This window comes from Microcaecilia unicolor, chromosome 1, assembly GCF_901765095.1.
Source record: "Microcaecilia unicolor chromosome 1, aMicUni1.1, whole genome shotgun sequence".
Classification (NCBI taxonomy): domain Eukaryota; kingdom Metazoa; phylum Chordata; class Amphibia; order Gymnophiona; family Siphonopidae; genus Microcaecilia; species Microcaecilia unicolor.
In genome coordinates, this window is record NC_044031.1 from 507,653,675 (window position 1) to 507,665,684 (window position 12,010).

Genomic DNA, 12,010 nt, shown 5'->3' on the forward strand with positions numbered 1-12,010 from the left:
AATGGGCTTCTTAGCATTTATGCACGCTAATCGTTAATGCTCACTAAACCCATTAGCACATCTTCATAAAAGGAGCCCTTAATGTTTACCAAATCTTAAACACAAAAGATTGTGCCTACTAAGAGTTCCACTGACTGAAGACGTACACACTAAAGAAACTAATTTTGAAATATTACTGAATTTGCTGAGTAGCAATATTCTTTTGCTGTTCAAGTGGTGATAAAATTTCTGTTAAAAAAATTCAGGCAACTCATTTGCAGGAAGGCAGTTAGGTATTTGCAAATTGCTTCAAAGAGCTTCTCAAGCTTGTGTCAAGAATCAACACGTATCAACCTTATATATTATGAATACTGATGCTGAAACAATGAGTGAGAACTGTGGGAGAAAGTGGGAATGGAGATAAACAGTATATAGATAGAGGGGTTTACATAGTGTGGGGAACAGGAGGATAAGTAGCATGTGGAGGCCAAGCAGTTTTGTGTGACCATTGTATGATCTGGGTGTTCCTACACTGTTAGTTCTTGGACTTCGATAAATACTGTATATGTAGACTCTCTTTTTCTTTCCTGAAAAGTACCTGAGTGAAAAATATTAAGATAATCACAATATTGACTAACTGGCACCGACTACTCCCCAAACACATTCCATTGATGGAGCTTTTACTTTAGGTTCTGCTTTGAAACAAAGAATGCTCGCATACATTTGCGCTTTTTCTGTGACTAGCTAATTGAGGATAGAAAACACATGCGGTTTTGAAAATCAGATCTATATATTATTTTTTTTCTCTCCCACCCTAAACCCCACCTCCTCTGTAATCTAAGTATGTGCATTGATATTCCATGTGTACGTAGGGGGAGAGTTTGCAAGCAGGGAAATTTACCTGGATACATTTCTTTACCCAAGCAAATCTCTATGAAAAACTTACCCTATACCTTTATAATGCAATTATTTTTCCATTTTTTTACAAGGTGTTTATAGTTCTGGTAGAATAAGGTAACTTTAATTTGTAGGAACATTGTGAAAAGATAGTTTGCTTTATTCATCAAAATTTAACAGCAACAGCCACATATTCAAATGAGTATGGCAAAGCCTTTACAAATGGCTTTACACTGAAGCCTTCTCCCAAAAAAGGCTGTTGCAACAAATTGTAAACAGAATTAATAAACAGTCTTACAGTAATATCAAAGGAAATACAAAGAAAATAAAAGAAAGCACCAGTTTGGTTTTTTTTTTTTGAAACTAGGTAACAGCTGTGCTCACTATACTTAAAACAGTTTAAAACAAAATTACAAAAATGGAATGTTTAAAATTAGTCCTTAAATTTCTTCTACAAAACATCTGTCCAATTTCAAACAAATCCCAGGATAAGTACTATTTTCACTACAGGGAGAACAAAAAAAAAAAAAAAAAAAAACCACGATGCACATTTCAATCAAAATAACACATTTGGTCACTTAGCTTTATGCATAGTTTAAGGCATCTGTCACAATTTGTTACAGTTTCTCCTCCCTCCCCCCCAGTGTTGGCTGTTCCATTTAAATTGTCACATTTCTAAAAGATAAATATATACGTAAAAAAGTTGGCATTTTCCTCCCCTTCCCCCCACACCACACACATACATCCATACATACTGCAGCAAAAGGGGGCATTGTACCTTGTTCTGAAGGACACATTCCCTTCCCATTTTATTTCAGATTGGCAATACCCTGAGCTGATTATGGTGTTTACAGACATTCCACCTCTCTCACATGTGCAGTTCAAGTGTACAGTAATGAAAACAGCAATGCAATAGTCTTCACTGCAAAATTGCAATAAAGTTAGGACATCATTCCCCACACCCACTCCTCTAACTCTCCAAATAGTAATAATTAAAAATCAACAAAGAGCTGTGTTCCAGTACAGCAACGGAGTGAGATTAGCTGCTCTCCTCTTTAACAAGCTCAGGTCCCAACGCACAAGCAGAAGTAGGGCATTCGGGAGGCTGTTGTGGCATCCACAGGGTAAAATCAAGAAGTTACAGTCTGACATTTGTTCTCATTCTCAAAGAAACAAACATTAAAGAAAAACAAAGTGGCTCCTTTACAACCAGGCAAGTTTAGGATCAATCATGTCAGAGTAGATTTGTAAACAGCTAGTCTTGCCAAGGCAGCAGAAGAGTGGGTGCTTCACATTTCCATTTATAAAAGTAGGAGAGCATGGAAGGTATGATTAAGCATCTTACTATCAGTCTTGTAAAGTTCCAACATATGTCTGCTAGAACAAGTTACTTCAAGTCTTACTTATAAGGAACTTTTTTTCCAACTTTATTACTGTATGTGGCACATTACAAATAAACGTCCTATAATGTTCTTGAAAGCTTAGTCACTACTTTGCTTTGCATATTCAAGGTTCCGCAAAAAAAGAAAGAAAAAAAAAAGCCAACTGAGGTATGTGCATATTGCTCTATGTTCAGATGTAGTAATTAAAAAAAAGTTCAAATGGTTTGCCAAAAATTTTTTTAGAAATAAATAATGCTGGCACTGTTTATATTGAAACCTTGGCAATCTGTCTCCATAAAACACTTCTTTTCAGTTATCAAAGTGAACCTCCAGGAGACAGTTTTGTTATGTTGACTGCAGGGTCAGGATACACGATCTTCCTGAGGTAATGTGTCCAAGTCAGTTTCCTCAAATGCATGATCAGGATCAGTGTCATCTCCACTGCTGGACTGCTCTTGCTGCATCCCCTTCCAGCTAGCTTTGTTTAGTCCCACGTGACCCAGCATGGTCTGTGACAACCTGGTGTTGGAAAACCGGGCCCACTCCACAAACAAGGGCTCTACCAAGTATGTTATAAAACCTACAGAAAAGGAATAAAGAATATTCTCATTACTGCAGTTATATCAGCCTTGTTCTCTTATCCCCTTCTCTTTTATAGTGTGACCCACAGTGATATATAATTACTAACCATTTAAAAAGAAAAATAATTATCTACTTTTTCCACCACTACCATCATCTCACCTGTCTATTATTTAAGCTTTAGAACAAGTTCCAGACTTTGTCATAGACTGCTGAAAGGTAAGCAGTTGTGACACAATGAAACCACCCTGACTCCAAAGACTAACTGCTACATTTCTGTCTGCAGTACTGCTGATCCAATGGAGAAAATCCTAGGCCCAGACAAATTTAGCAGAACAGTGGCATTACAATGTTTTCTCACATCACTGAATCGATAGTCAAAAGTCATTCTTGCCAAATGTAAACAGAATTCATAGAACAAAAAGATAAAATTTAAAAGAAAGTTGTACTCTTTCTATTGTGCGGTATCTCAAAACTAGTAACAACTGACTAACACATTAGTGTCAAATCATTAATTTTAAAACATTTTAATTGTTTCCTATAAATACAATGAACCTTTGGGGTGTTCATGTCTACAACAGTCACATATTAACTAATTGATTCATCCCATGTGAGATACTAGTTCTGATGTCATTGTTCAACGTTTCTTAATGCATTTACCAATGCGATTTTTTACAACAGCAAGAGTTAGGGCTAATAATGACACTATGGTGTCCTTTTACTAAGGTATGCTAATGGATTTAGTGCATGCTAAAGGCTGCACAGCACTTAACACACGCTAAATCCGCTAGCGAATCATAGTAAAAGGAGCAACTAGTAATCAGATAACTCACACAGGCTAAATTGGATTGCAGCTTTTAAAAGCCAGCTTGTGGAGTGTGGAAAGCGTAGTTGTGCACAGTGAAAAACCTTGTTGCTGGCTGCTAGAAGAGCTGAAAGCTCAACAGGGCAGAGGGAGAGAGAAGAGGTGGGTGCAGGGCCAGCTCAAGGCATGGACCAGATGTGAACTGGCTCAGGGTACTAAGCCTGCCTCACCTGGTCCCCAGGAGCGGCCAACTATCTGCACCCCAGAATCTCTCTCTTTCTCAATTCCCCCACCCATATGTGCAGTCTAGCAACTCTTCCAGTGTACTTTTCAACATTTTTATCCTTCACACAGCCCTGGTAGTGTTAGTGTGTAATAGAAGCTGACTGGGCCATCCCCACGTCTTCCCTCAGCCGCACCCCTGCGTAAACAGGAAGTTACATCAAGTGGACAGGGTGCAGCTGAAGGAAGATGCCGGACCAGCCCTGGCAGCTTTTGTGACACACTACTGCTACCGGGGCTCTGTGAGAGAAAAAAAAAGCAGTGAAAGCTGAGGGGGGAAAGATGCCTGGAGCAACATGGAGAGTAGTTAAGAGAACAAGGAGGGATGATATCTGATCCAGGCAAGGAGGGGAGAGAGATGCTGGACAATGAGGTGGAGGGGAAGAAATAGGGAGAGGTTAAACCCAGACCTAGAATATGGGGAGAGGGAGGGTTGGGAATATCCTGAACAATGGAAGAGAGGATGGATGTTGGACCCCAGGGCAGAGAGTGAGGAGAGATGTTGGAAAATGGGGGGAGGATGAAGAGATGTCAGATCATAGGGTGGAGTAGAGGTAGAGAAGATGCTGGATATTGGGGGAATATAGGGAGACTGAAGAGAGATGTTGGACATGGGGGGAGGGAGTCAAAAGTGCACAGAGGACAGCTGCTGGATCAGGGAGGTGTTGGACATGGGGGAGTCAGTCAAAAGTGCACAGAGGACAGCTGCTGGATCAGGGAGGTGTTGTAAAGGGAGATGCTGGACACAACAAGGACACAGAGAGGAGGTAAGATGCTGGATACAGGGAGGAGAGAGATGCTGGACACAGGGAAGGGATTGCAAGAGAGAAATGGGAAGGGATTGCAATAGAGAGAGAGACAGGAATGCATGGGGGGTGAACAGGGCGAGAGAGCGCAAAAAAGTAAAGATGCTAAGGGAGGGAAGTTAATTAACATGGGCTACTGTTTGAAGCCACATCAGCTCAATTCAGAACCCACAAATTTTCTGCTTAAATGTCTTTTTAAAGACTACCTTAGTCCATCCTCTTGCATCAACTTTTATTGTTACATATTTTATCTAAAGACTCCTGATGCAGGCTAGTCGAAACACAGTACTGTGTTGAGTCTTCACTAATAAATTGTCTACAATTGATTGAAGTCTCCTCATTTGATTCTGGTTAGCCTGGTCTATTTCTCACTTCTTTATTATTATTATTTTACCACAAGTCATACTGTCTTAGCACAGGGTCTCATTGCATAGGATGGGATCCTGTGCTAAAATAGAATGATTTGCAATAAAATAACCTGTCAGTAAAGAGGTTTTTAACATATTCATAAATGACCTAGAGATGGGGGTAACTAGTGAGGTAATCAAATTTGCTGATGACACAAAGTTATTCAAAGTTGTCAAATCGCGGGAAGATTGTGAAAAATTACAAGAGGACCTTAACGAGACTGGGCATCTAAATGGCAGATGACGTTTAACGTGAACAAGTGCAAAGTGATGCATGTGGGAAAGAGGAACCCAAACTATAACTATGTCATGCAGGGTTCAGCGTTAGGAGTCACAGACCAAGAAAGGGATCTAGGTGTCATCATTGATTATACGTTGAAACCTTCTGCTCAATGTGCTGCTGCGGCTAGGAAAGCAAATAGAATGTTGGGTATTATTAGGAAAGGAATGGAAAACAAAAATGAGGATATTATTCTGCCGTTGTATCACTCCATGGTGCGACCGCACCTCGAGTATTGTGTTCAATTCTGGTCGCCGCACCTCAAAAAACATATAGTGGAATTAGAAAAAGTGCAGAGAAGGGTAACAAAGATGATACAGGGGATGGGATGAATTCCCTATGAGGAAAGGCTGAAGAGGCTGGAGCTCTTCAGCTTGGAGAAAAGGCGGCTGAGGGGAGATGTGATAGAGGTCTGTAAGACAATGAGAGGAATGGAACGGGTCGATGTGGAGCGTCTGTTTACACTTTCCAAAAATACTAGGACAAGGGGGCATGCGATGAAGCTGCTGTGTAGTAAATTTAAAACAAATCGGAGGAAATTTTCTTCACTCAATGCGTAGTTAGACTCGAATTCGTTGCCGGAAAAAGTGGTTAAGGTGGTTGACTTAGCGGACTTTAAAAAAGGGTTGGACGGCTTCCTGGAGGAAAAGGCCATAGAATGTTACTGAATGGACGCGAGAATAATCCACTATTTCTGGGATGGGCAGGACAAATTGTTTGTCTCTAACAGCGGCCAAAAGGACAGAGTGCTGGGCTCAATGGACCCTTGGTCTGTCCCGGCATGGCGATGCTTATGTACTTATGTACATATTAAAGAAACTGATCGCAATTCTTTACTACACTATAATAGTAACCATCCACAGGCATTAAGATATCATAGAATTTCCAGAGACCCGAAAAAATGTAAACAATCAAAAACGCTGACATCCAAACTACTGAATAGAGGATATCCTAAACAGGTTTAAAACAAATCCTATATTAGAGCAAAGTACAACCATAGAGACACTCTATTATATTCTCCAAGACAAAAGGAGGTGGATCTGGATGTTCAAACGTGTATTAAAATATATCCAGAGTTCCCTTCAAGTATCCAAAATCCAAAACATTGGAGTATAGTTCAAGCGCACCCAACTTGTGTATAGCCTATCTCCATATAGCCTATTCAAGACGGAAAAACAACGGAGAAATAATGCAAAAAAAAAAAAAAAAATCTAACCAGACCATAATGGATTCAGAAGAATATAGTCATTCTGCATACAGTGCATGTAAATCTTGCTCTATTATGTTAAGGATTACAGAATTCACTAACCCTTATGATTCAAAGAAATACAAACTGAAACATCAAATGGATTGTAATAGCAATTACGTGGTTTATATTCTAATATGCCCGTGTTCTAAAATATACCACCAGACCATGTTTGAATGAACATTGACATAGCATTTTACATCAAAGGGCAAAGACACCTCTTGTATTGCACTGTTTGGAAAAAGGACACAACTTCAATGAATTTAAATGTTGTGTCACTGATTGTATTATGGCTTCAATATGGGGAGGAGATGGGACGGAAATCGTTGCAAGCTGAACTGAATTCAGTATACCCTATGGGTTTAAATATACGTACAGAGTGGAAAGTCTTTTTCTAAATATATACTATCTTTTTAAGAACAGCTGATTGGATTTTAAGTAACGGAGACACATGCATCCACTTTATAAGGGTGACACCATTTTATACATCAACTGTTAATTCAAACAGAGAGAACATGCGGCATAGACCAATACGTTGGTAGGTGAAAAAGCTGATTTCCATAGCCATATTGCATTCGTGATTTTTTGTACTCTACTGATTTTAATCATTTTTGCAGGACACAAAAATATGTGGATAGCTGGGTTTTGCTCCTGAGGAAGTGTTATGTGAAACAGAAATTGCTCTATAGTGCTGCTCTAACATCCAGCGCATTAAGATTAAGTGTTCTGTTTGTATCAAAGTTAAAGTGTGAATATCACATGACAACTTGGTCAGGAAACAGAATGATGTGCAAGTTTCCTTTATGATCACCATTTTTAAGTCAAAAAAGGATAAAATTATAAAACTAAAGTTAAAATAAAAAGAAGGTTTTTTTCAAAGCCTGGTGAGGAAACTTGCTCAGTAAAGCAAATGCCAATAGGCAAATGGAAAACTGATCATCTGAAGGCTTTTTCCTCCTGAATTAAGTAATCACAGTAAAGTTAATTTTTAACTTGCATATTTGGGTTGTAACTAGTTAGATATAAATTTCAACTCACAAATTTATACAATTTTCATAAGCATGACTACATACAAACATCTATATACAGCAAATCTACAGACTGATGCAGTTACCTCCATAACTCCAGCTTCCACCCTTCACATACAAAAAAATCCATTATACACAGCCAAGTCACAAGATACCATCATATCTGCATTGACCCAAGAGACAGAGATAAAGACCTCAAAATCATGACTGAATCCTTCAAACAAAAAGGCTACAACCCCAAAAATAATCTCCAAGAATGCTGCCTCCGCCTTTAAAATACACAGGGAAAACCTGTTGCAGTACAAGGAGCCACAGTGAGAATCCTCCTTGTAGTGACATACAACCCAGTGCTAGAAAACTTGAGAAGTATCATAAAAGATCTTCAGCCACTACTCCAGGAGGATGAACTATTGAAAGAGATATTCCCATCCCTACCAGTGCTGGCCTTCCGACAGCCACTCAACTTAAACACAAATTAGTGAAAAGCAAGCTCCAGATAGAAACTCAAAAAGAAGAGAGTGGAACACACAGCGAATGCTACATACCTGTAGAAGGTATTCTCCGAGGACAGCAGGCTGATTGTTCTCACTGATGGGTGACGTCCACGGCAGCCCCTCCAATCGGAATCTTCACTAGCAAAGTCCTTTGCTAGCCCATGCGCGGCCGTCTTCCCGCCCGAAACCGGCTCGAGCCGGCCAGTCTCATATGTAGCAAGACAAAGACAAGGGAAGACAACTCCAAAGGGGAGGCGGGCGGGTTTGTGAGAACAATCAGCCTGCTGTCCTCGGAGAATACCTTCTACAGGTATGTAGCATTCGCTTTCTCCGAGGACAAGCAGGCTGCTTGTTCTCACTGATGGGGTATCCCTAGCCCCCAGGCTCACTCAAAACAACAACCATGGTCAATTGGGCCTCGCAACGGCGAGGACATAACTGAAATTGACCTAAAAAAATTTACCAACTAACTGAGAGTGCAGCCTGGAACAGAACAAACAGGGCCCTCGGGGGGTGGAGTTGGATCCTAAAGCCCAAACAGGTTCTGAAGAACTGACTGCCCGAACCGACTGTCGCGTCGGGTATCCTGCTGCAGGCAGTAATGAGATGTGAATGTGTGGACAGATGACCACGTCGCAGCTTTGCAAATTTCTTCAATGGAGGCTGACTTCAAGTGGGCTACCGACGCAGCCATGGCTCTAACATTATGAGCCGTGACATGACTCTCAAGAGCCAGCCCCGCCTGGGCGTAAGTGAGGAAATGCAATCTGCTAGCCAACTGGATATGGTGCGTTTCCCCACAGCCACTCCCCTCCTGTTGGGATCAAAAGAAACAAACAATTGGGCGGACTGTCTGTTGGGCTGTGTCCGCTCCAGGTAGAAGGCCAATGCTCTCTTGCAGTCCAATGTGTGCAGCTGACGTTCAGCAGGGCAGGAATGAGGACGGGGAAAGAATGTTGGCAAGACAATTGACTGGTTCAGATGGAACTCCGACACGACCTTTGGCAAGAACTTAGGGTGAGTGCGGAGGACTACTCTGTTATGATGAAATTTGGTGTAAGGGGCCTGGGCTACCAGGGCCTGAAGCTCACTGACTCTACGAGCTGAAGTAACTGCCACCAAGAAAATGACCTTCCAGGTCAAGTACTTCAGATGGCAGGAATTCAGTGGCTCAAAAGGAGGTTTCATCAGCTGGGTGAGAACGACATTGAGATCCCATGACACTGTAGGAGGCTTGACAGGGGGCTTTGACAAAAGCAAACCTCTCATGAAGCGAACAACTAAAGGCTGTCCTGAGATCGGCTTACCTTCCACACGGTAATGGTATGCACTGATTGCACTAAGGTGAACCCTTACAGAGTTGGTCTTGAGACCGGACTCAGACAAGTGCAGAAGGTATTCAAGCAGGGTCTGTGTAGGACAAGAGCGAGGATCTAGGGCCTTGCTGTCACACCAGACGGCAAACCTCCGCCATAGAAAGAAGTAACTCCTCTTAGTGGAATCTTTCCTGGAAGCAAGCAAGATGCGGGAGACACCCTCTGACAGACCCAAAGAGGCAAAGTCTACGCTCTCAACATCCAGGCCGTGAGAGCCAGGGACCGGAGGCTGGGATGCAGAAGAGCCCCTTCGTCCTGCGTGATGAGGGTCGGAAAACACTCCAATCTCCACGGTTCTTCGGAGGATAACTCTAGAAGAAGAGGGAACCAGATCTGACGCGGCCAAAAGGGAGCAATCAGAATCATGGTGCCTCGGTCTTGCTTGAGTTTCAACAAAGTCTTCCCCACCAGAGGAATGGGAGGATAAGCATACAGCAGGCCCTCCCCCCAATGCAGGAGGAAGGCGTCCGATGCCAGTCTGCCGTGGGCCTGAAGCCTGGAACAGAACTGAGGGACTTTGTGGTTTGCTCGAGATGCGAAGAGATCCACCAAGGGGGTGCCCCACGCTTGGAAGATCTGGCGCACCACTCGGGAATTGAGCGACCACTCGTGAGGTTGCATAATCCTGCTCAACCTGTCGGCCAGACTGTTGTTTACGCCTGCCAGATATGTGGCTTGGAGCACCATGCCGTGACGGCGAGCCCAGAGCCACATGCTGACGGCTTCCTGACACAGGGGGCGAGATCCGGTGCCCCCCCTGCTTGTTGACGTAGTACATGGCAACCTGGTTGTCTGTCTGAATTTGGATAATTTGGGTGGGACAGCCGATCTCTGAAAGCCTTCTCAGAGCGTTCCAGATCGCTCGCCAACTCCAGGAGATTGATCTGTAGATCGCGTTCCTGGAGGGACCAGCTTCCTTGGGTGTGAAGCCCATCGACATGAGCTCCCCATCCCAGGAGAGGACGGCATCCGTGGTCAGCACTTTTTGTGCTGAGGAATTTGGAAAAGGACGTCCCAGAGTCAAATTGGAGTCAAATCGTCCACCAATATAGGGATTCGAGAAAACTCGTGGACAGGTGGATCACGTCTTCTAGACCCCCAGCAGCCTGAAACCACTGGGAAGCTAGGGTCCATTGAGCAGATCTCATGTGAAGGCGGGCCATGGGAGTCACATGACTGTGGAGGCCATGTGGCCCAGCAATCTCAACATCTGCCGAGCTGTGATCTGCTGGGACGCTCGCACCCGCGAGACGAGGAGGACAACAAGTTGTTGGCCCTCGCCTCTGGGAGATAGGCGCGAGCCATCCGAGAATCCAGCAGAGCTCCTATGAATTCGAGTCTCTGCGCCGGAGAAGATGGGACTTTGGGTAATTTATCACAAACCCCAGTAGCTCCAGGAGGCGAATAGTCATCTGCATGGACTGCAGGGCTCCTGCCTCGGGACGTGTTCTTCACCAGCCAATCGTCGAGATATGGGAACACGTGCACCCCCAGCCTGCGAAGTGCTGCTGCTACTACAGCCAAGCACTTTGTGAACACCCTGGGCGCAGAGGCGGAGCCCAAAGGGTAGCACACAGTACTGGAAGTGACGTGTGCCCAGCTGAAATCGCAGATACTGTCTGTGAGCTGGCAGTATCGGGATGTGTGTGTAGGCATCCTTCAAGTCCAGAGAGCATAGCCAATCGTTTTCCTGAATCATGGGAAGTAGGGTGCCCAGGGAAAGCATCCTGAACTTTTCTTTGACCAGATATTTGTTCAGGGCCCTTAGGTCTAGGATGGGACGCATCCCCCCTGTTTTCTTTTCCACAAGGAAGTACCTGGAATAGAATCCCAGCCCTTCTTGCCCGGATGGCACGGGCTCGACCGCATTGGCGCTGAGAAGGGCGGAGAGTTCCTCTGCAAGTACCTGCTTGTGCTGGAAGCTGTAAGACTGAGCTCCCGGTGGACAATTTGGAGGTTTTGAGGCCAAATTGAGGGTGTATCCTTGCCGGACTATTTGGAGAACCCACTGATCGGAGGTTATGAGAGGCCACCTTTGGTGAAAAGCTTTCAACCTCCCTCCGACTGGCAGGTCGCCCGGGTACTGACACTTGGATGTCGGCTATGCTCTGCTGGAGCCAGTCAAAAGCTCGTCCCTTGCTTTTGCTGGGGAGCCGAGGGGCCTTGCTGAGGCGCACGCTGCTGACGAGAGCGCGCGCGCTGGGGCTTAGCCTGGGCGCAGGCTGTCGAGAAGGAGGATTGTACCTACGCTTGCCAGAAGAGTAGGGAACAGTCTTCCTTCCCCCAAAAAATCTTCTACCTGTAGAGGTAGAGGCTGAAGGCTGCTGGCGGGAGAACTTGTCGAATGCGGTGTCCCGCTGGTGGAGCTGCTCTACCACCTGTTCGACTTTCTCTCCAAAAATATTATCCCGCACGGCAAGGCGAGTCCGCAATCCGCTGCTGGATTCTA

The 12,010-nt window shown here is 44.0% G+C and overlaps 1 protein-coding gene across 1 annotated transcript in view; it reads right to left on the reverse strand.

The window, feature by feature from the left end:
- Window positions 1-1,011: 1,011 nt before the first annotated feature.
- PDE7A (phosphodiesterase 7A) overlaps window positions 1,012-12,010 on the reverse strand; it is a 333,862-nt gene continuing 322,863 nt past the window's right edge. Inside the window, exon 13 of the mRNA XM_030215118.1 lies at window positions 1,012-2,838. Coding sequence (XP_030070978.1) covers window positions 2,621-2,838 — 218 coding nt within the window. The 3' untranslated portion in view covers window positions 1,012-2,620. The remainder of the gene's footprint in view (window positions 2,839-12,010) is intronic.